At 39.7% G+C, this 20,613-nt stretch overlaps 1 protein-coding gene across 3 annotated transcripts in view; it reads left to right on the top strand.

Moving 5' to 3' along the window:
• SEL1L2 (SEL1L2 adaptor subunit of SYVN1 ubiquitin ligase) overlaps window positions 1-20,613 on the top strand; it is a 58,186-nt gene that overhangs the window by 11,087 nt on the left and 26,486 nt on the right. For 2 of the 3 annotated variants that reach the window (XM_027976484.2, XM_027976482.2), the window contains exons 3-7: window positions 6,720-6,773; window positions 7,200-7,259; window positions 7,349-7,430; window positions 8,627-8,781; window positions 9,435-9,491. In XM_027976484.2, coding sequence (XP_027832285.1) covers window positions 6,720-6,773; window positions 7,200-7,259; window positions 7,349-7,430; window positions 8,627-8,781; window positions 9,435-9,491 — 408 coding nt within the window. The remainder of the gene's footprint in view (window positions 1-6,719; window positions 6,774-7,199; window positions 7,260-7,348; window positions 7,431-8,626; window positions 8,782-9,434; window positions 9,492-20,613) is intronic. The other variant, XM_027976483.2, reaches the window with a different exon arrangement.

Below are 20,613 nucleotides of genomic sequence, written 5' to 3'. Positions count from 1 at the left end.
GAAATTATAACAAAATGTTTAAGAAATTATTCATTTTCTGTTTTGATGAAATTATCAGACCTTGTTGTATCCTGATTTTAGGGAGACATCTAACAAAGTCTTGGATTATGTTACCATAAACTAGATGAAAAAGTAGAAATGTGGGCTTTGATAGTAGTAAATAAAGAGTATAGACTAATGGATTGATGCCAAGGTGAAAGATTTTCTGGCAGTCCACCACAGGACACTGCCTATGACCTTGTGCTCTTCAAATATTCCATCAGCTATTAAGCTGAGTGCGTGTGTGCGTGCTAAGTCACTTCAGTAGTGTCCTACTCTTTCAGACGCTATGAACTGTAGACTGCCAGGCTCTTCTGTCCATGCGATTCTCCAGGCAAGAACACTGGAGTGAGTTGCCATGCCCTCCTCCTGTGTCTAATACCAAATTGTTCTTAATATGAAGCATGAAAAGAAATCCGAAAAGAATCGTAAAAGAGGATGCTGTTAAAGTGCTGCACTCAATATGCCAGCAAATCTGGAAAACTCAGCAGTGGCCACAGGACTGGAAAAGGTCAGTTTTCATTCCAACCCCAAAGAAAGGCAATGCCAAAGAATGCTCAAATCACCACACAATTGCACTCATCTCACACGCTAGTAAAGAAATGCTCAAAATTCTCCAAGCCAGGCTTCAATAGTATGTGAGCCATGAACTTCCAGATGTTCACGGTGGATTTAGAAAAGGCAGAGGAACCAGAGATCAAATTGCCAACATCTGTTGGATCATCGAAAAAGCGAGAGAGTTCCAGAAAAACATCTATTTCTGCTTCATTGAAAGCTTTTTGGCTTTCTATGCCAAAGCCTTAGACTATGTGGATCACAACAAACTGTGGAAAATTCTTGTGGGAATACCAGACCACCCGACCTGTCTCCTGAGAAACCTGTATGCAGGTCAAGAAGCAACAGTTAGAACTGGACATGGAACAACAGACTGGATCCAAATCGGGAAAAGAGTACATCACGGCTGTAAATTGTCACCCTGCTTATTTAACTTATATGCGGAGTGTGTCATGCAAAACGCAGGGCTGGATGAAGCACAAGGTGGAATCAAGATTGCTGGGAGAAATATCAATAACCTCAGATATGCAGATGACACCAGCCTTTTGGCAGAAAGCGAAGAAGAACCAAAGAGGCTCTTGATGGAAGTGAAAGAGGAGAGTGAAAAAGTTGGCTTAAAACTCAACATTCAGAAAATGAAGATCATGGCATCTGGTCCCATCACTTCATGGCAAATAGATGGGGAAACATTGGAAACAGTGGCAGACTTTATTTTGGGGGCTTCAAAATCACTGCAGATGGTGACTGCAGCCATGAAATTAAAAGACATTTACTCCTTGGAAGAAACGTTATGATCAACCTAGACAGCATATTAAAGAGCAGAGGCATTACTTTGCCAACAAAGGTCTGTTTAGTCAAAGCTATGGTTTTTCCAGTAGTCATGTATGGATGTGAGAGTCAGACTATAAAGAAAGCTGAGTGCCAAAGAATTGATGCTTTTGAACTGTGGTGCTGGAGAAAACTCTTGAGAGTCCCTTGGACTGCAAGGAGCTCAAGCCAGTCCATCCTAAAGGAAATCAGTCCTGAATATTCATTGGAAGGACTGATGCTAAAGCTAAAACTCCAATCCTTTGGGCACCTGATGCAAGAACTGACTCATTGGAAAAAAACCCTGATGCTTGGAAAGATTGAAGGCAGGAGAAAGGGCTGACAGAGGATGAGATGGTTGGATGGCATCACTGACTCAATGGACATGAGTTTGAGCAAGCTCTGGGAGTTGGTGATGGACAGGGAGGCCTGACATGCTGCAGTCCATGGGGTCACAAGAAGTCAGACACAACTGAGTGACTGCACTGAACTTATGGAAAGAAAGGTGTATTATCAATGATATGCAAAAGAGTGTGGAATGAACCTCTAAAATGGTGATAGGAAAGACAAACTTACAAATGAACAGAAGCTTGAAAATATTAAGAACACCAAAACAGACTATTACAATTATTCTGACAAAAATAATATTATGACTCTATTGAGAAGAGGAGCAAAAAGAAAAAATAAGAAAGTCATGTAGATGACCTAAATTATTATCTATCATGTAGCAAATCTATAGCTAAATGTGTGAAATATATAAGTTAGCAGCAAGTAGTAGCAATTTATCAGGAGTCCTAATGATGGTAATTATCAGCAGAAAACAGCCAAAATAATTAAAAGTAGTTTTCTATGAGGAAAATAGGGAGTTTCTGAGAAAAGAGCAGGGCATTGCTGTTTAAATTTTAAGCCCTCAGAAGTATTAGAATTTTAATTTTTAATACATATACATCTCTTAATTTGTTAACAAAGAAATAAAAAGTTAAATTTATATATTCATTCTTCCCCCACAAAGGAATTATCCTTAAAGTAAACAACAGACGTCCTCTCCCACTGAAAAGAACCCAACTCCTTTGGAAAATGTCAAATTCCAGGTCTGGGGCAAAAAATGTACAAGATGATATTGAAGCATCTTATCCTATCTGATAGCAAAGAACTTGTCAGAAAATACCGGGGTTGAGAGTTCCCTAGCAGTCCAATGGTTAAGACTCAGTGCTTTCAGGTGGGCTTGTAACTACCTCAAACAGGAGAGTTTGCTGGAAGTGACGCCACGTCGCTTTGAAGGCTGAGTCGTAAAAAGGATACAGCTCTGCCTGGCTCTCGCTCTCTCGGCGTGCTCAGTCCTGGAACACAGTTACCAGACTTGAAGAAGCTCGTATGATAGAAGACGTCCCATGTTGTTGTTCTGGCTGTTAGCCTCTGCTAAGATCTCAACCAACAGCTAGAATCAACTGCCAAACGCATGAAAGAACCAGAATCCACACTATGGCAACTCCAGCCTTTGAGTCTTCCAACTAAGGCCCCCAGATCATGAATCAGAGAAAAGCCATCCCCACTCTACCTTGGCCGAATTCCTGACCCACTGAATCCTTGGCATAATAAATGGTCATCATGCCACCAAGTTCCTGAGTGATTTGTTACACCAGCCACAGTAACTGCAACAGAGACATTAATGTTCAGAACTGAAAGACAGATTGCAGTTTTCTCAGAAGCATCCGATACCTTGGCATCCTTGTTGAAACTCATTTGGCCATATATGTGAGGATTTATTTCTGGTCTCTTTACACTGTTCCATTGGCCTATATGTCTGTCTTTATGCCAGTACCATCAGATTTTGAATCACTCTAATTTGTAATATATTTTGAAATCAGGAAGTGTGAGGCCTCCAGCTTAGTTTTTTTCCCTCAAGATAGATGAGCTATTTTGTGAGTTTACATATGAGAGTCTATATAAATTTTAGGATGGTTTTTTCTATTTCTGCAAAATGGCACTGAGATTTCAACAGGGGTTGCACTAAATCCAATCCCTCTGGATATAAAGTAGCAATATTACTTCTTCTAATATATAAACATAGGATATTTTCCATTTACTTATGTATTTTCAGATTTTTTAAGCAATGTTTTATAGTTTTCAGTGTATAAGCCTTTCACTTCCTTGGTTAGTTTATTCTAAAGTGTTTATTGTTTTTGATGCTATTGTAAATTAGACTGTTAATTTCCTTTTCTGAATGTTCATTGTTAATGCATGGAAAATCTATTTTTGTGTGTTGATTTTGCATCCTACACTTTTTCTAAATTTATTAGTTTTAGCAGTTTTTGTTTTCTACATATAAGATCATGTCATCTGTGAACAAAGAAAATTTTGTTAATCTGTCTGGTTGTTCTATCCATTTTTGAAAGTGGGGGATTAAAATCTCCTACTGTTATTGTATTAGTGTCTATTTCTTCTTTCAGCTCTGTCAGTGTCTGCTTCATGTATTTGGGTGCCCTGCTCTTAGATGCATATATATTTATAGTGGTTATATCTTCCTGGTGAATTGTTCCTTTTATCATTACACAATATCCTTTATCTCTTGTGACAGTTTTTGACTTGAAGTCTATTTTGTCAAAGTGTGATCCATCCCTCTCTTTTGGTTGCAATTTACATAGAGTATCTTCTTCCATTCTTTCACTTTCAGACTATGTGTTTTTGTATCTAAAATAAATCTTCTGTAGACAGCATTAAGTTGGGTCTTGTTTTCTTATCCATTCAGCCTTTTATGTCTATTAATTGAGTGAATTTAATCCATATACATTTAGAGTAACTTCTTAAAGGGAAAGACTCACTACTGCCATTTTGTTCATTATTTTCTGCTTGTCCTGTAGTTATTTTGTCCTCCTTTTCCTCTCTTGATGCCTTCTTTTGTCTTTCATTTACTTTCTGTAGTGGTATACTTTGATTCCCTCCTCATTGTTTGGTGCATTTTCCATAGGTATTTTCCTTGTAGTTACACTTTGTGTGCATGTGTTAGTTGCTCAGTCGTGTCCAACTCTTTGTGACCCCATGGACCATAGCCTGCCAGGCTTCTCTGTCCATGGCACAAGACAAGGCAAGAATACTGGAGTGGGCTGCCATTCTCTGCTCCAGAGTGTAGTTACTCTTGGGATTACATAAGATGTCTTATAGTGACAACATGCATGCAGTTGTTCAGTTGTGTCTGACTCTCTGTGACCCCATGGACTGTAGCCCACCAGGCTCCTCTGTCCATGGGATTTTCCTGGAAAGAATACTGGAGTGGATTGTCATTGCCTTTTGCAGGGGATCTTCCCGACCCAGGGATTGAACCCATGTCTCCTGCATCTCCTGGATTGGCAGGCAGATTCTTTACCACTGCACCAATCTATTTTAAATTGATATTGACTTAACTTCAATCGGAGAAGGCAATGGCACCCCACTCCAGTACTCTTGCCTGGAAAATCCCATGGGCAGAGGAGCCTGGTAGGCTGCAGTCCATGGGGTCGCGAAGAGTTGGACACGACTGAGCGACTTCACTTTCATTTTTCACTTTCATGCATTGGAGAAGGAAATGGCAACCCACTCCAGTGTTCTTGCCTGGAGAATCCCAGGGACGGGGAGCCTGGTAGGTTACTGTCTATGGGGTCACACAGAGTCGGACACGCCTGAAGCGATTTAGCGGCAGCAGCAGTAACTTCAATCACATATACTCTGCTCTCCTCCCATTTTATGTTATCAATGACACAAATCATATCTTTTTATATTTTGTATCCATTAGCATAATTTTTTAGTTATAGCTATCTTTTATGCTTTTACCTTTTAAATTCTCTACCAGAATTAAAAGTGACTTATCTACCACCATTACAGCATTATATGATTCTGTGTTTGTCTATGTGTTTATTATTACCAGAGAGCTTCATATTTTTATATGCTTTTGTGTTATGGCTACCATTCTTTCAACTTGGACACCCTTTAGCAATTCTTGTAAGGCAGCTCTAGTGTTGATGAATTCCCTCAGGTTTTGATTATCAGGGAATTTCTATTTTTGTCTTCATTTTTTAAAGTTAGTTTGGCCAGATACAGTGTTCTTGGTTGACAGCTTTTTCTTTCAACATTGTGAATGTTTCATCCCACTCCCTTCTACCCTGTAATGTTTCTGCTGATATGTCTGCTCATAATCATATGGAAATTTCTTTGTATGTGGCAAGTCTCTTTTCTCTTGCTGCACCCAGTGTTCTGTGCCTTTGACTTTTGATAGTTTGATTAAGGATATGTCTTGGCATTGGGCTCTTTGAGTTCATCCTACTTGGAGTTCTTTGAATTTGAATTTGGATGTCTATTTCCTGTCTCAGGTTTGGGAAGTTTTCAGCCAAATTTTCTTAAAATAATTTCTCTGCCTCCTTTTCTCTCACTCCTCTGTGACTCCCACAATAGGTATTACAATGTTATTATATGTAATGTAATGTTCGGTTTGCTGATGTTCCTTAAGTACTGCATTTCATGGTAGGGTAGGTTCTCTAGAGTTGCAACAAGTCTCTAAGCTCTCTTTATTGCTTAGAGGTCCCTAGCATCTGACATTCCAGCTCTGCCAGTGCTGTAAATCAGATGAGATGAAAGTCAGATCTTTGATCAGTTACTCCTTGAAAGTCAGAATTCCTATCCCATTTTTCTCTTTTTTTCCTGATCACACCAAGCTATGCTGGCTTGGGGAGGAGTGATCGCAGATTAAATAAAATGGCTTTTCTGACCTATTTCAATGGGCTATTCTTTGCTGTGAGTTTGACTGGGTAACAGTGATTTCTTAACTGGTCCCTTGAGTTCTCATAAAGGCTTTTTGCACTATGTATTTTGGCTCCATTGGAGGAACAAGGCCTGGGACTTCGTATTCCACCATCTTGATCTGTGTTCAGACTTTAACCTTTTATTCAATATAATTTTTTCCTGTTCAAACTTTTTATATCCATCGCATTTTATTTTTAAAATATGAATAAAAATATTCAAATTCAAATTTTAACATATTGGAGAAAAATGTCTTTACATTTCTAAAAAGGCAAACACATACAGAGCATTGGTTTATATTATCACTATAATTATTCTAAAGTTCAGTAAGTATTAGCTTATTTCCACATATACAAAGCTTTCATTATTGCCACCTTTTCTAAATTCGTGCTGCTTTAGTAAAAGTATAATAATGCAACTTGCTATAAGAAATAAGTTAACAATACAAGTAATTATAGAGCAGACATTTAAAACAACCCTTACTAATGTTGGTAATAACTGTAAAATAAATGGATTTATTGAATTTTTCTTTATCTTTTGGGCTTTAGGCCTTAGGATTTTTGTCTTCTTATGGAATAGGAATGGAATACAATCAAGCTAAGGTAAAGTCATTCTATTTTTTTTGGAACAAAATATCATTTTTTTAAAGGGACACTGAATAGAGAGTCTATTCTTTGAGTGAAGAGCTCACTCTAGAGTGGTGGGTAAGAGCACAGCTCAATAGTTAGAGAGGGTTAGGGCCTGAATGCCATAGTTTCCTAATGTTCCATGTTATAAAGTTTCAGATAATATCTACTCCATAGGGATTTCATGATGTTTTAATGAAATATCATGTACAATCCCCTTTTCACAAACTTCAGAACTCAATAAGCCCTCAGTGAATGCCAGCCATCTTTAAAGAGGAAGAGAATGAAATTTAGGATTTATGTGGGAGTAGTTCGAGGTTCATTGCTGGGCTAGGAATAAAAAAGCAGTGATTGGGTTTGAGTTTCAAATTTAGATGTCAAATAATTTTTTTTTAACTTTAGGCACTGATATATTATACCTTTGGAAGTGCTGGAGGAAGCATGATGTCGCAGATGATTTTGGTTTGTAATTAAATATTCTTGAGCCCAAATAGGTGTGTTATAAATATAGCATTGTCAGAATATTAAGAATGTATATGCCTGTGTTTTAGGGGTACAGATATTTGTCAGGAATCAATGTTCTACAGAATTGTGAAGTTGCCCTAAGTCATTACAAGAAAGTGGCAGATTATAGTGAGTAATCCACATAGTTTATTTTAAGATAGACTTGCCAAGAAATTAGAAAAATTAATCAATACTAGTTGAAGTATTTATAAGGTATTTAAAGACTGTGCTTTAACATCAGTTATAATACAGCTCTTTCCATACAATGTGAAGCTTCTGATTTCTTAAGTTACTTTTCAAAAAGTTCTAAATGATTGTACTCATCTTTTATTTTTGTTAGCTCATGTCTCCAAATAATTCTGTTTTACTTGATCTGGTGATCTTCTTTCCTTAAACTGAGAATTTAAATATAACATCAATAAATATTAAGTATTTTTTATAAGTCAAACATTTCAAATATAAGATGCCTTGTTAAAAAATTCCTGAAGCTATGGATGTACATACATTGTACAATGTATGTGCAAGATACATACACTGGCAATCTCTATCACTGCATTTGAGAACAATTCAAGTAACCATTACTCTATTACCCTATCCTTTGTCTACAAAAAAAAAAAAAATTGAGCATGAGGTTAATTATTTCTAGAATTTTCAAAGTTGCATGTAATATTTCCACACGCAGCATCACTAAACTGGACTACATAATGGAGTATTAAATAAAAGTCTAAGAAGTGAGTAAGCTAAAGTCCATTTAGTTAGTTTCTATAATCATAATAAGATCTAAATTTACATCTTTGTCATGATTAGGATCTGAGAAAAAAACTGCTTTTGAATTTAAGATGCTTTATATAGCAAGATGTTTTTATGTGCTTAATGAAACTGAAATTATTTGATATATATATATTTCAAACTGCTGTTTTTTTAGGTTTACTCAAGCATATTTACAGTTTATTTTCAGACTATCCATAGGAAGTAAATAAGAAGCAGTTCTTACTCTTATATTGTAGTTTCAGGATGCCCAGAAAAAGTCAGTGATAGAAAGGTTGGTTGCCTTCTTCTGACATCTATCTTTCCTGAGTCTGCCTGGCTAAGGTCTTCAGTAGGGTCTGACATATACTGATACAATGATTATACTGGTTACAAAGAATAGGTAGTGTCATACTTTTCTCAGAACCAAATCAACAAAATTAGCAGATTTCTGTCTCCTAAGGGTATTTCTTTTCTGTTAGTAGGCCCAATCTCGGCATAGTTTAAAGAGAATCAGCTGAATAGTGCTTGCTCTAAGATGACTGTTATATATTGCTCTTGCTTGTTTCTGTTCACAGTTGCTGATAAATTGGAAAAAAGTGAAGGTATTCCAGTGGAAAAAGTGAGACTAACTGAAAGACCTGAAAATCTGAGTTCTAACAGTGAGATTTTGGACTGGGACATATACCAATACTATAAATTTTTGGCAGAAAGAGGAGATGTTCAGATACAAGTAATGTATACAGATGAACTTAAATTTTTAGAACATTTTAATGACAAAGGCCTTGGTTCTCTCTGAGTCCTAGAAGGGTTAACAGCAATGCCCCATCCAGAATAGGAAAGGAAAGAGAACCCCCTCCTCTTTGTTCTGCTCTTTTTTTGTTCCCTAACTTGTAGTTTCTTATAGCTTATGAAGGAGCCAGTTGCCATAGTAGTGGCATTTTGGGGGCACTTACCCTAAAAAACTTATTAAAAAAAAAACTAGATTGTAATTATAGAAAAGAGTTACCATAAATGTTGGTTTTAATATGAATGAACCCTTATCAGGAGCCAGAAGCAGCCTGTCTTTGGAAATAAGAATAGAAATGAGACATCATTTATGTGACCTTTGAGAACCAAAAGTTAAGGTCACTAGTGTGCCTGGGCATTGCTGTACATCATCAGGCCAGCTTCCTGCCCCTGAGGAAGCTGCGTACCCAATGTCAACCATTTACCCAATAAAACACAGAGTCAGGAATGGTTTCCTGCCTCTTTTTTAAAGACACGCTAACTGCAGCAAACTGGATTGATGTACTATAGTAAAATCATCAGGTAATTTTTTTCCCTTTTTCTTTGTTAAAATAAATACTACTGCTAAAATTATTTTCCAAAACTCCTCTTTTCTAGGTATCTCTCGGACAGTTGCATCTAATTGGGAGGAAAGGTCTGGATCAAGATTACTATGTAAGTCCATCTCAAGCTTGAGTCATGTGGGTGGGAAGACAGGGGTAAGGGAAGCTGAGGGTGGGTGGACGAGCTGCCAGAGAAAGCTCACCGCTGCTTCCTTTGTCAGACCTGCTTTCCAGCTTTTGAAGGAGAACAGAGTTCATTAGAGAAAGCACTTTTCCTACCTCCTCTAAGTATGGAGGGTAGAGGCCTGTGAAAGAGTAGCTGGGGGGGAGTTTCTGGGGTCCCACTGAACCCGCCCTCTTCCCACCAAGACTCACAATGGCCCTGGGGCTAGGTGAGGAGGACACGCTCTCTCTAAGGCCAGCTGTGGCAAGTCTACCTGGGAATCTCCTGCCAGGGAGCCTGAGGATCAGCCTCAACCCCATTGAGCTAAATCAGAGGGCAGGCTTCTTCCAACATAATTGGGTATATTATTAAGCTTCTTTATAAATTTGTAAAGCTCCTTTCAATCACTTAACCTCATTTTATCCCAGTGAAGTTAGACAATTAATTAACAATTCAAATATATGGTGGAGAAAAAAGCAAATAAACTTAGCCTACACAGGATCCTCCTCAGTAAGATGCCAAAGCCCATGGACGAGATCTTCTCTCAACCCTGATTGTAGTTTTAAGGCCCTAGATCCCCATAGATCTGGGGAAGTAGCTGATATTCTTCTTAAAAGATGACTTTGTAGCCCTTGTCATTTTATAGGAGCCATGTGCTCACTGTCTCAAAGGAGTATTTGCTCTACTTCAATCCCAATGGCTAAGCAATAGAAATAACTACTTCCACAGCAGTTACATAAAAATCTGAACTGTTATTACTCTCCGTTTCACTTTACATTGTTATTTCATGAATGTACCTTTGGCAGTATAGTTTGTGTTTTATATGAGGTACTATATGCTTTCAATGGGCTTCCTACATGGGCTGGTGGCTCAGCTGGTAAAGAATCCACCCACAGTGCAGGAGACCTGGGTTCAATCCCTGGGTTGGGAAGATCCCCTGGAGAAGGGAAAGGCTACCCACTCCAGTATTCTGGCCTGGAGAATCCCCTGGACAGAGGAACCTGGCAGGCTATAGTCCATGGGGTCACAAAAAGTCAGACACGACTGAGCATTGACCAGGTTCGGTCCCTGAGTTGGGAAGATCCCCTGGAAAAGGAAATGGCAACCCACTTCAGCACTCTTGCCTGGAAAATCCCATGGATGGAGGAGCCTGGTAGGCTGCAGTCCATGGGGTCACTAAGAGTCAGACACGACTCAGTGACTTCACTTTTCACTTTATACGCATTATGTAAATGTCAACGTTAATTTTATAAAATGTGATAAAATAGGTAGCAGTTGAAATAAACATATGCATCCATCTCAGGACAGCTCAACTGAAGGTCTTCAACTAAGGTTTTATCTTCTTGGATGAGAACTTCTGGATTCACAATATTATGCCAATATCAGATTTCAGCCTGTCATGAGTTTCTTCTGCTAACTACAAGATGCAAAACTGGGAAGAAGTTCCCATTTTCCATAAAGACAAAATTTGATTATGAAGGCACCAAAACCACATCTATACAGAATGCCCACTAACATCTATAGAGTATATAAAACCCCACAAAGCTAAGCGCTTCCAGTCAGCTCCAGCCACATGAACACCAGAGGGGAGCTATAGCTGCCTCCAGGTGAGAATGAGGTGCAGTCCCAAGGCTGGCAATAGAAGAGTCTGGTGCTGTAGCAGCAATGGCTAGGCAGTCGAGCCTCAGCTGAATGGCCCAGACAAGCTCTGCTATGGGCTCATTCACATTCATTAGCTCTGTTTTACAGATGAGAAGCTGAGGCTGTAGATGACAGATGATAGATGATGTAAACTGTTTCAAATCTCACAGCTTGGTAGTAAGAGTGTTAAGAAATAAAAGTCCAACTCAGTATTTCTGTATTCAAAGCCTGTGCTCCTTTCATTAAAACTTACTTAAACTCAAGTTAAAACTTACTTACTTACTCTTGACCTGAGCAAAAACAAAAAACAAGTTTATAAAAACACCAGTCATTGATATCTAGTTTTCTTATTCATAAGGCAAGAAAAAGAAATGATGTAATCACTCAGGTTGCTTCTAATTTTCTGTTGGTAGGTTGGGCCCCATTCTTCCCATCCAGACATCTCAAAAAGACTGGTTTAATTCCAGAACCATCCCAGCAGTAGGGCAAGCACTAGCCCTTCCTGCTTTCCTTAGCCTAAAGAAACCTGAACTTGGATGAAGGATTCCCATCAAGGCATCAGACCTCAAGATTCACTGGCTATTCAGTTAGCTTAGGCTGCCATCATAAACCACCCCCAAACGTAGGTACCCTAACACAACCACCTTTTATTTAATTCACGATTTTGGCAGGTCAGTAGTTATGGCTGGGTTCCCCTGAGTAATTCTTCTGATCTTGGCTGGGCTTGTTCACACATCTAGAGTTTGCTAGAGTTTTGACCAGGGCTGGCTGATTTATGATGGCCTGGTCCATGGCAGCTAGGATGACTTGGTCTCTCCACATGCTCTCATCCTCCAGCTAGCAGGCCCACTCCTTTTACATGGCAGTCAAATGTTTTACAAATGCAGTAGTGAAAGTCTCCTGAGGCCTAGGGTCAGAAACGACAGAATCAATTCTGCCATATTCTTTTGGCCAAAGTAAGTCACAAGGCCAGCCAGCATTGAAAGAATAGGAAAAAGAACTTCTCTTAACAGGCAGACCTGCAAAGTATTATGGCTATTTTTGCAACTTGCCACAGCTTGAAGTAAAGTGAAGTCACTCAGTCATGTCTGACTCTTTGCAACCCTGTGGACTGTAGCCCACCAGGCTCTTCCATCCATGGGATTCACCAGGCAAGAATACTAGAGTGGGTTGCCATTTCCTTCTGCAGGGGATATTCCCAACCTAGGGATCAAACCCAGGTCTCCCGCATTGCGGGCAGATGCTTTAACGTCTGAGCAACCAGGGAAGCCCTGCACCAAAATCAACTCGGAATAGTGTGAGATATGCAGAGAGGAGTGGGGAGATCTCCCCATGGCTAGCTTCTTATCCTTAAAATCTTACTTCCTCAGAGAGGATTTTCTTGATCAATTCTACCTTTTTTTTTAATCACTTATCTTATCATGCTGTGTTTATTTTTCTCTAGCCCCTCTCATTCCTTGTATTTTACTGATCTTGGCTTGTTAACTGTCTTCCTGCAGTGCAATGTAAATTCTTATCCATCTTATTCAAAATGTGTGTCCTGTACTTAGATTAAAAGCAAGGTCCGATGCTGTAAAGAGCAATATTGCATAGGAACCTGGAATGTCAGGTCCATGAATCAAGGCAAATTGGAAGTGGTCAAACAAGAGATGGCAAGAGTGAACGTCGACATTCTAGGAGTCAGCGAACTAAAATGGACTGGAATGGGTGAATTTAACTCAGATGACCATTATATCTACCACTGCGGGCAGGAATCCCTCAGAAAAAACGGAGTAGCCATCATGGTCAACAAAAGATTCCAAAATGCAGTACTTGGGTGCAATCTCAAAAATGACAGAATGATCTCTGTTCGTCTCCAAGGCAAACCATTCAATATCACGGTAATCCAAGTCTATGCCCCAACCAGTAATGCTGAAGAAGCTGAAGTTGAATGGTTCAATGAAGACCTACAAGACCTCTTAGAACTAACACTCAAAAAAGATGTCCTTTTCATTATAGGGGACTGGAATGCAAAAGCAGGAAGTCAAGAAACACCTGGAGTAACAGGCAAATTTGGCCTTGGAATGCAGAATGAAGCAGGGCAAAGACTAATAGAGTTTTGCCAAAAAAATGCACTGGTCATAGCAAACACCCTCTTCCAACAACACAAGAGAAGACTCTACACATGGACATCACCAGATGGTCAACACTGAAATCAGACTGATTATATTCTTTGCAGCCAAAGATGGAGAAGCTCTATACAGTCAACAAAAACAAGACCAGGAGCTGACTGTGGCTCAGATCATGAACTCCTTATTACCAAATTCAGACTCAAATTGAAGAAAGTAGGGAAAACCACTAGACCATTCAGGTATGACCTCAATCAAACCCTTTATGATTATACATAAAAGTGAGAAATAGATTTAAGGGCCTAGATCTGATAAATAAAGTGCCTGATGAACTATGGAATGAGGTTCATGACATTGTACAGGAGACAGGAATCAAGACCATCCCCATGGAAAAGAAATGCAAAAAAGCAAAATGGGCTGTCTGGGGAGGCCTTACAAATAGCTGTGTAAAGAAGAGAGGCGAAAAGCAAAGGAGAAAAGGAAAGATATAAGCATATGAAAGCAGAGTTCCAAAGAATAGCAAGAAGAGATAAGAAGCCTTCTTCAGTGATCAATGCAAAGAAATAGAGGAAAACAACAGAATGGGAAAGACTAGAGATCTCTTCAAGAAAATTAAAAATACCAAGGGAACATTTCATGCAAAGATGAGCTTGATAAAGGACAGAAGTGGTCTGGACCTAACAGAAGCAGAAGATATTAAGAAGAGGTGGCAAGAATACATGGAAGAACTGTACAAAAAAGATCTTCACAACCCAGATAATCACGATGGTGTGATCACTCACCTAGAGTCAGACATCCTGGAATATGAAGTCAAGTGGGCCTTAGAAAGCATCACTACAAACAAAGCTAGTGGAGGTGATGGAATTCCAGTAGAGCTATTTCAAATCCTGAAAGAGGATGCTGTGAAAGTGCTGCACTCAATAGGCCAACAAATTTGGAAAACTCAGCAGTGGCCACAGGACTGGAAAAGGTCAGTTTTCATTCCAATCCCAAAAGAAAGGCAATGCCAAAGAATGCTCAAACTACCACACAATTGCACTCATCTCACATGCTAGTAAAGTAATGCTCAAAATTCTCCAAGCCAGGCTTCAGCAATATGTGAACCGTGAACTTCCCGATGTTCAAGCTGGTTTTAGAAAAGGCAGAGGAACCAGAGATCAAATTGCCAACATCTGCTGGATCATGGAAAAAGCAAGAGAGTTCCAGAAAAACATCTACTTCTGCTTTAATGACTATGCCAAAACCCTTGACTGTGTGGATCACAATAAACTGTGGAAAATTCTGAGAGAGATGGGAATACCAGACCACCTGACCTGCCTCTTGAGAAACCTGTATGCAGGTCAGGAAGCAACAGCTAGAACTGGACATGGAACAACAGACTGGTTCCAAATAGGAAAAGGAGTATGTCAAGGCTGTATATTGTCACCCTGCTTATTTAACTTCTATGCAGAGTACATCATGAGAAATGCTGGACTGAAAGAAACACAAGCTGGAATTAAGATTGCCAGGAGAAATATCAAGAACCTCAGATATGCAGATGACACCACCCTTATGGCAGAAAGTGAAGAGGAACTAAAAGCCTCTTGATGAAAGTGAAAGAGGAGAGTGGAAAAAGTTGGCTCAAAGCTCAACATTCAGAAAACGAAGATCATGGCATCCGGTCCCATCACTTCATGGGAAATAGATGGGGAAACAGTGGAAAGTGTCAGACTTTATCTTTTGGGCTCCAAAATCACTGCAGATGGTGACTGCAGCCATGAAATTAAAAGACGCTTACTCCTTGAAAGAAAAGTTATGACGAACCTAGACAGCACATCCAAAAGCAGTGACATTACTTTGCCGACTAAGGTCTGTCTAGTCAAGGCTATGGTTTTTACAGTAGTCATGTATGGATGTGAGCGTTGGACTGTGAAGAAGGCTGAGCGCAGAAAAATTGATGCTTTTGAACTGTGGTGTTGGAGAAGACTCTTGAGAGTCCCTTGGACTGCAAGGAGATCCAACCAGTCCATTCTGAAGGAGATCAGCCCTGGGATTTCTTTTGGAAGGAATGATGCTGATGCTGAAGCTCCAGTACTTTAGCCACCTCATGCGACGAGTTGCATGACGCTTATGCTGGGAGGGATTGGGGGCAGGAGGAGAAGGGGACGACAGAGGATGAGATGGCTGGATGGCATCACTAACTAGATGGACGTGAGTCTGAGTGAACTCCGGGAGATGGTGAAGGACAGGGAGGCCTGGCGTGCTGCGATTCATGGGGTCGCAAAGAGTTGGACATGACTGAGCGACTGAACTGAACTGACGTACTAGGTACTTACTGTCTACTGAATAAATAAATGATAGCATCCTAAGAATTAGATGTTATTTCTCAGCCACTCGAGCGAGTAGGCTTTTAGTCCACTAAAGAAAATTATTGGGAGGTTCTTTATAAATATATTGATGCCTGGTTGTTGTTGTTCAGTCACTCAGTCATTCCTGACTCTTTGCAACCCCAGGGACTGCAGCACGCCAGGCTTCCCTGTCCTTCTCCATTTCTTGGAGCTTGCTCAAACTCATGTCTATCAAGTTGGTGATGCCATCCAACCATTTCATCCTCTGTCATCTCCTTCTCCCCCTGCCTTCAGTCTTTCCCAGCATCAGGATCTTTTCTAATCAGTTGGCTCTTTGCATCAGGTGGCCAAAGTATTGCAGTTTCAGCTTCAGCATCAATTCAGTTCAGTCACTCAGTCATGTCCAACTCTTTGCGACCCCGTGAACTACAGCATGCCAGGCCTCCCTGTCCATCACCCACTCCCAGAGTCCACCCAAACCCATGTCCATTGAGTCGTTGATGCCATTCAACCATCTCATCCTCTGTCGTCTCCTTCTCCTCCTTCTCTCAATCTTTCCCAGCATCAGGGTCTTTTCCAATGAGTCACCTCTTCGCATCAGGTGGCCAAAGTATTGGAGTTTCAGCTTCAACATCAGTCCCTCCAATGAACACCCAGGACTGATCTCCTTTAGGATAGACTGGTTGGATCTCCTTGCAGCCCAAGGGACTCTCAAGAGCCTTCTCCAACACCACAGTTCAAAAGCATCAGTTCTTGGCACTCATCCTTCTTTATGGTCCAATTCTCACATCCATACATGACCACTGGAAAAACCATAGCTTTGACTAGATGGACCTTTGTTGGAAAAGTAATGTCTCTGCTTCTTAATATGATGTCCAGGTTGGTCATAGCTTTCCTTCCAAGGAGCAAACATCTTTTAATTTCATGGCTGCAGTTGGCATCTGCAGTGATTTTGGAGCTCCCAGAAATAAGTCTCTCACTGTTTCCATTGTTTCCCCATCTATTTTCCATGAAGTGATAGGACCAGATGCCATGATCTTAATTTTTTGAATGCTGGGTTTTAAGCCAGCTTTTTCACTCTCCTCTTTCAACTTCATCAAGAGGCTCTTTAGTTCCTCTTCGCTTTCTGCCATAAGGGTGGTGTCATCTGCATATCTGAGGTTATTGATATTTCTCCCAGCAATCTTGATTCCAGCTTATGCTTCACCCAGCCCAGCATTTCACATGATGTACTCTGCATATAAATTAAATAAGCAGGGTGACAATATAGAGCCTTGAGACTTACTCCTTTTTCCAATTTGGAACCAGTTTGTTGTTCCGTGTCTGATTCTAACTGTTTCTTCTTGACCTGCATACAAGTTTTGCAGGAGGCAAGTGAGATGGTCTGGTTCCCATCTCTTTAAGAATTTTCCACAGTTTGTTGTAATCTACACAGTCAAAGGCTTTAGCATAGTAAATGAAGCAGAAGTAGATGTTTTTCTGGAATTCTTTTTCTATGATCCGACTGATGTTGGCAATTTGATCTCTGGTTCCTCTACCTTTTCTAAATCCAGCTTGAACATCTGGAAGATCTCAGTTCATGTACTGTTGAAGCCTGGCTTGAACAATTTTGAGCATTACTTTGCTAGCGTGTGAGATGAATGCAACTGTGCCGTAGTTTGAACATTCTTTGGCACTGCTTTTCTCTGGCATTGGAATGAAAACTGACCTTTCCCAGTCCTGTCCCGGCACTGTCCAGCAAATTAAAAATCAGAATACTTAGAAATGACTAGCTTGATGTTTTCACCCTCCTCATTGTTTGATTGAATTAATTTCTCTTATGAGTTGTCACTATAGGCAACATTTTCACCTTCTCCCCACAAGATTCTTAATTATTGGAAAGTATTGTATGTGCAAGTCTTGATTACATTGTCTTGAACTTGTATACATACATTTTAATGTTATTTGCTTTTCTAAATATATACAGGCCCAGGATGAATTGGATTAGGAAAAGCTGGGTGTTTTGGTGCATGTTATTAAAGTGGATAAGGCATAATTAAGTTAATTAAGTTATAACCAGCAGAGGAATAATATCAAATATGTAAAGGCAACTGCTTTATCCACTCTGCCATCCATGAAAAAGAAAAGAGCTAATGCTATCCCTTTTAAGAGTGATTTACAGAGCCTGAGATAAAAGAAGTATTCCCAAATGTTTTTAGAACAATGCATTTTCTTGGCATTTCATGCTAGAGGAAACATTGCAAACTGATTAAACTAGGGATTTTCTTAGAACCAATGAAAAATCATGTTCAGGTTAAAAAAAAGAGAGAGATGTGCATTCAAATAATAAAACTTCACTTAGCATAATGCCTAAGACACACTATATTTCATCCTAAGACACCATCAGTTATAAGATACATTATGTCTTACTGAGCAAGAGAAAACACTGCCAATATAAATTATATGGTGCCATTGATAGTAAAAAATGTCCTGATTAAAATGAGAGATGGGGGTATACATGTTATAACCAGTAAAATATGATGGTAGGTGCTCAGTAAATATATGAAGGAAGGAAGGATGGATGGATCGTGTTTTTGTTTGAACAATTATAACAAAAATACTGAGTACTTGGTGGCTTATGCACAATGGAACTTTATTTTCTCTCAGTTTTGGAGGCTGGAAGTCTGAGATCAGGGTGCCACCATGTTTGGGTGAGGGCCCTCTTACAATCTGTAGGATTTTCCTTGTATCCCTGCCTAGCAGAAGGGTCAAGCTAGCTCTCTGGGGCCTTTTTCAAGGGCACTAATCCCATTCATGAGGACTCTCCCAATCACCTCTCAGAAACTTCACTTCCTAATACCATCATGTTGGGTAGTAGGTTTTCAACATATGGATTTGGGGGGAACAGAAATAAACAGAACACAGCAGATGGATAGATGAACGGATGGATGAATACTTGACTCTAAAAGCAAGAATGCAGGTTGGCCCGTGCATGGCCGCTGAAGCAGCTTGCATGATACTTTCACAGAGTGTTTAGTAAATGTTTATGCAGTTGAAACCGTGGCTTTAAAGGCATGTGAACTCAGTCATGTCTGACTCTTTGCAGCCCTATGGACTGTAGCCTGCCAGGCTCCTCTGTCCATGACATTTTCCAAGAATACTTGAGTGGGTTGCCATTTCCTTCCCCAGGAGATCTTCTCCACCCAGGGATCAAACATGCATCTCCTGCATTGGCAGGCATATTCTTTACCACTGAGCTACCTGGGAAGCCCAACATTAAAGGCAAGTTAATGTAAAGAGAAATTAAAGAGAACTGAGATGCCAAGTAACCAAGGAAAGTGGAAGGAGAAATTAGATCCTCCATTTTTGGTCTTTATGGACTCATTATATTGAAGGATGGGGAAAAACTCCAAGATTCTTATTCGCTTCTGGGGAATGGGCTATTCTCTTTTAACAGTTTAAATCTAGTTTCCCAGAGCATAACTCCCCAATGCCAAATATTTGAGCCCAAACTCGAAAACTGCACTTTGAAAATGAGTTTACAAAATCATAATTTTAGAGCTGGAAGGGACCATAAAGATTAAAATTCAGTCCTTTTGTTTTAGAGATTAACAAATTAGTTCTTTCATTCACTCACTCATTCATTCATCCCAGAAACATTTTCTGACTGCCTAATATACAGTAGATACTGTGCTAAGTACAGAGGATTCAACATTGGGGGAAACAGAAAATTAAGCGGACAGTTAAATCAGCGGATGCATGCTATGATGGGGAAAGACAGAGTGCCCAAGAGCACGGAGGAGGAGACCACGAATGAGGGAACAAGGCTGGAGATACTGTGACTTGCACGCATCATGGTTCTCGATGGATATATTTGGGTCTTGGTTCAGCAGGGATATTCATAAGAAATATTTTTAATATTGATGTTCTTTGATAAATGTGATTATTAAATCATACATTTTATCATACATTTGATTTATTTACCAATATGTAATTGGTATAGTAAATCATACATTGCTATAATTTTCTCCTATCCAACTGACACCTACATTATTCCAGACATTTTCAGCAGCATTTGTTTCAACCCTCCCTCATGCTCATGAATCTCCACTGGTTTCTATTTCTAAACCAAATAAAATAAAAGGCCTTAGCCTGTTAATAATATTGCCCCATCACAGTTTAGCACATCGTAGCTTTTGAGTGCTCTACTTCAGCCATACAGAAAAAACTACTATTTCCTGGACACACTTTGGACACTCCCATCTCCATGCTTTGCTCATGTTGTTCCCTCAGCTCCTGATGCCCCCTATGTGGTGAATCCTCTCCATCTTTTGTGTGACCTTTATCATTTGAGCCCTCGTTCTTTAAACCATGAAGGCAGAGTGCCGAATGCGTGGGAATTGGATTTAGGCTGCTGGCAGGATGCCGGTATCGGCTTCTTGACTCCAACTGTCACTAAATAGCTCAGATATTAGTAATACCTTCCTTACAGTGCAGTTTTGAAGATGAAGGAAGAAAAAGCTTATAAAATACTTAAAAGGACTAGGTACAATTTCTGTTGTTCTAAACCCCTCTAATTCTTTTTAGTGTCCCTTTTATTCTACCTTTCACTTATTGTCATTGCCATTTATATCTACTTTTTCACAGCAGTATTGCTAAGAAGCAAAGTAGGAACCGTGGTTTTTGTTCATCTATCAATCACCTGTGATACCTAACATGTTACCATATGTATGGCAGGTATCAGTCAAGATCTTGGAAGGATACGTGAAGAAGAGAAGGATGGGTGGATGGATCCATGACATGATGAGGTCCAGGATGGTGGCTTTTGTATTTACTTTATGTCCGTGGCAGACTGACTTGCGACATAATGTGTGTAGTTCTCAAATAAGTTGCCAATATTTCTAGACAAAACTTACATATAAAAGAACTACGTGCCTTTCTTCCTCAAGCATTCTCTTCTCTTTGGGAAGGGGCAGATCCTTGCCCATCAATTGCAGACCCTTACAATCAGTCAAG

Source organism: Ovis aries, chromosome 13 (assembly GCF_016772045.2).
Source record: "Ovis aries strain OAR_USU_Benz2616 breed Rambouillet chromosome 13, ARS-UI_Ramb_v3.0, whole genome shotgun sequence".
Classification (NCBI taxonomy): Eukaryota; Metazoa; Chordata; class Mammalia; order Artiodactyla; family Bovidae; genus Ovis; species Ovis aries.
The sequence above is the reverse complement of the archived record's forward strand: the minus strand, read 5'-3'. Positions and strand labels throughout refer to the sequence as shown.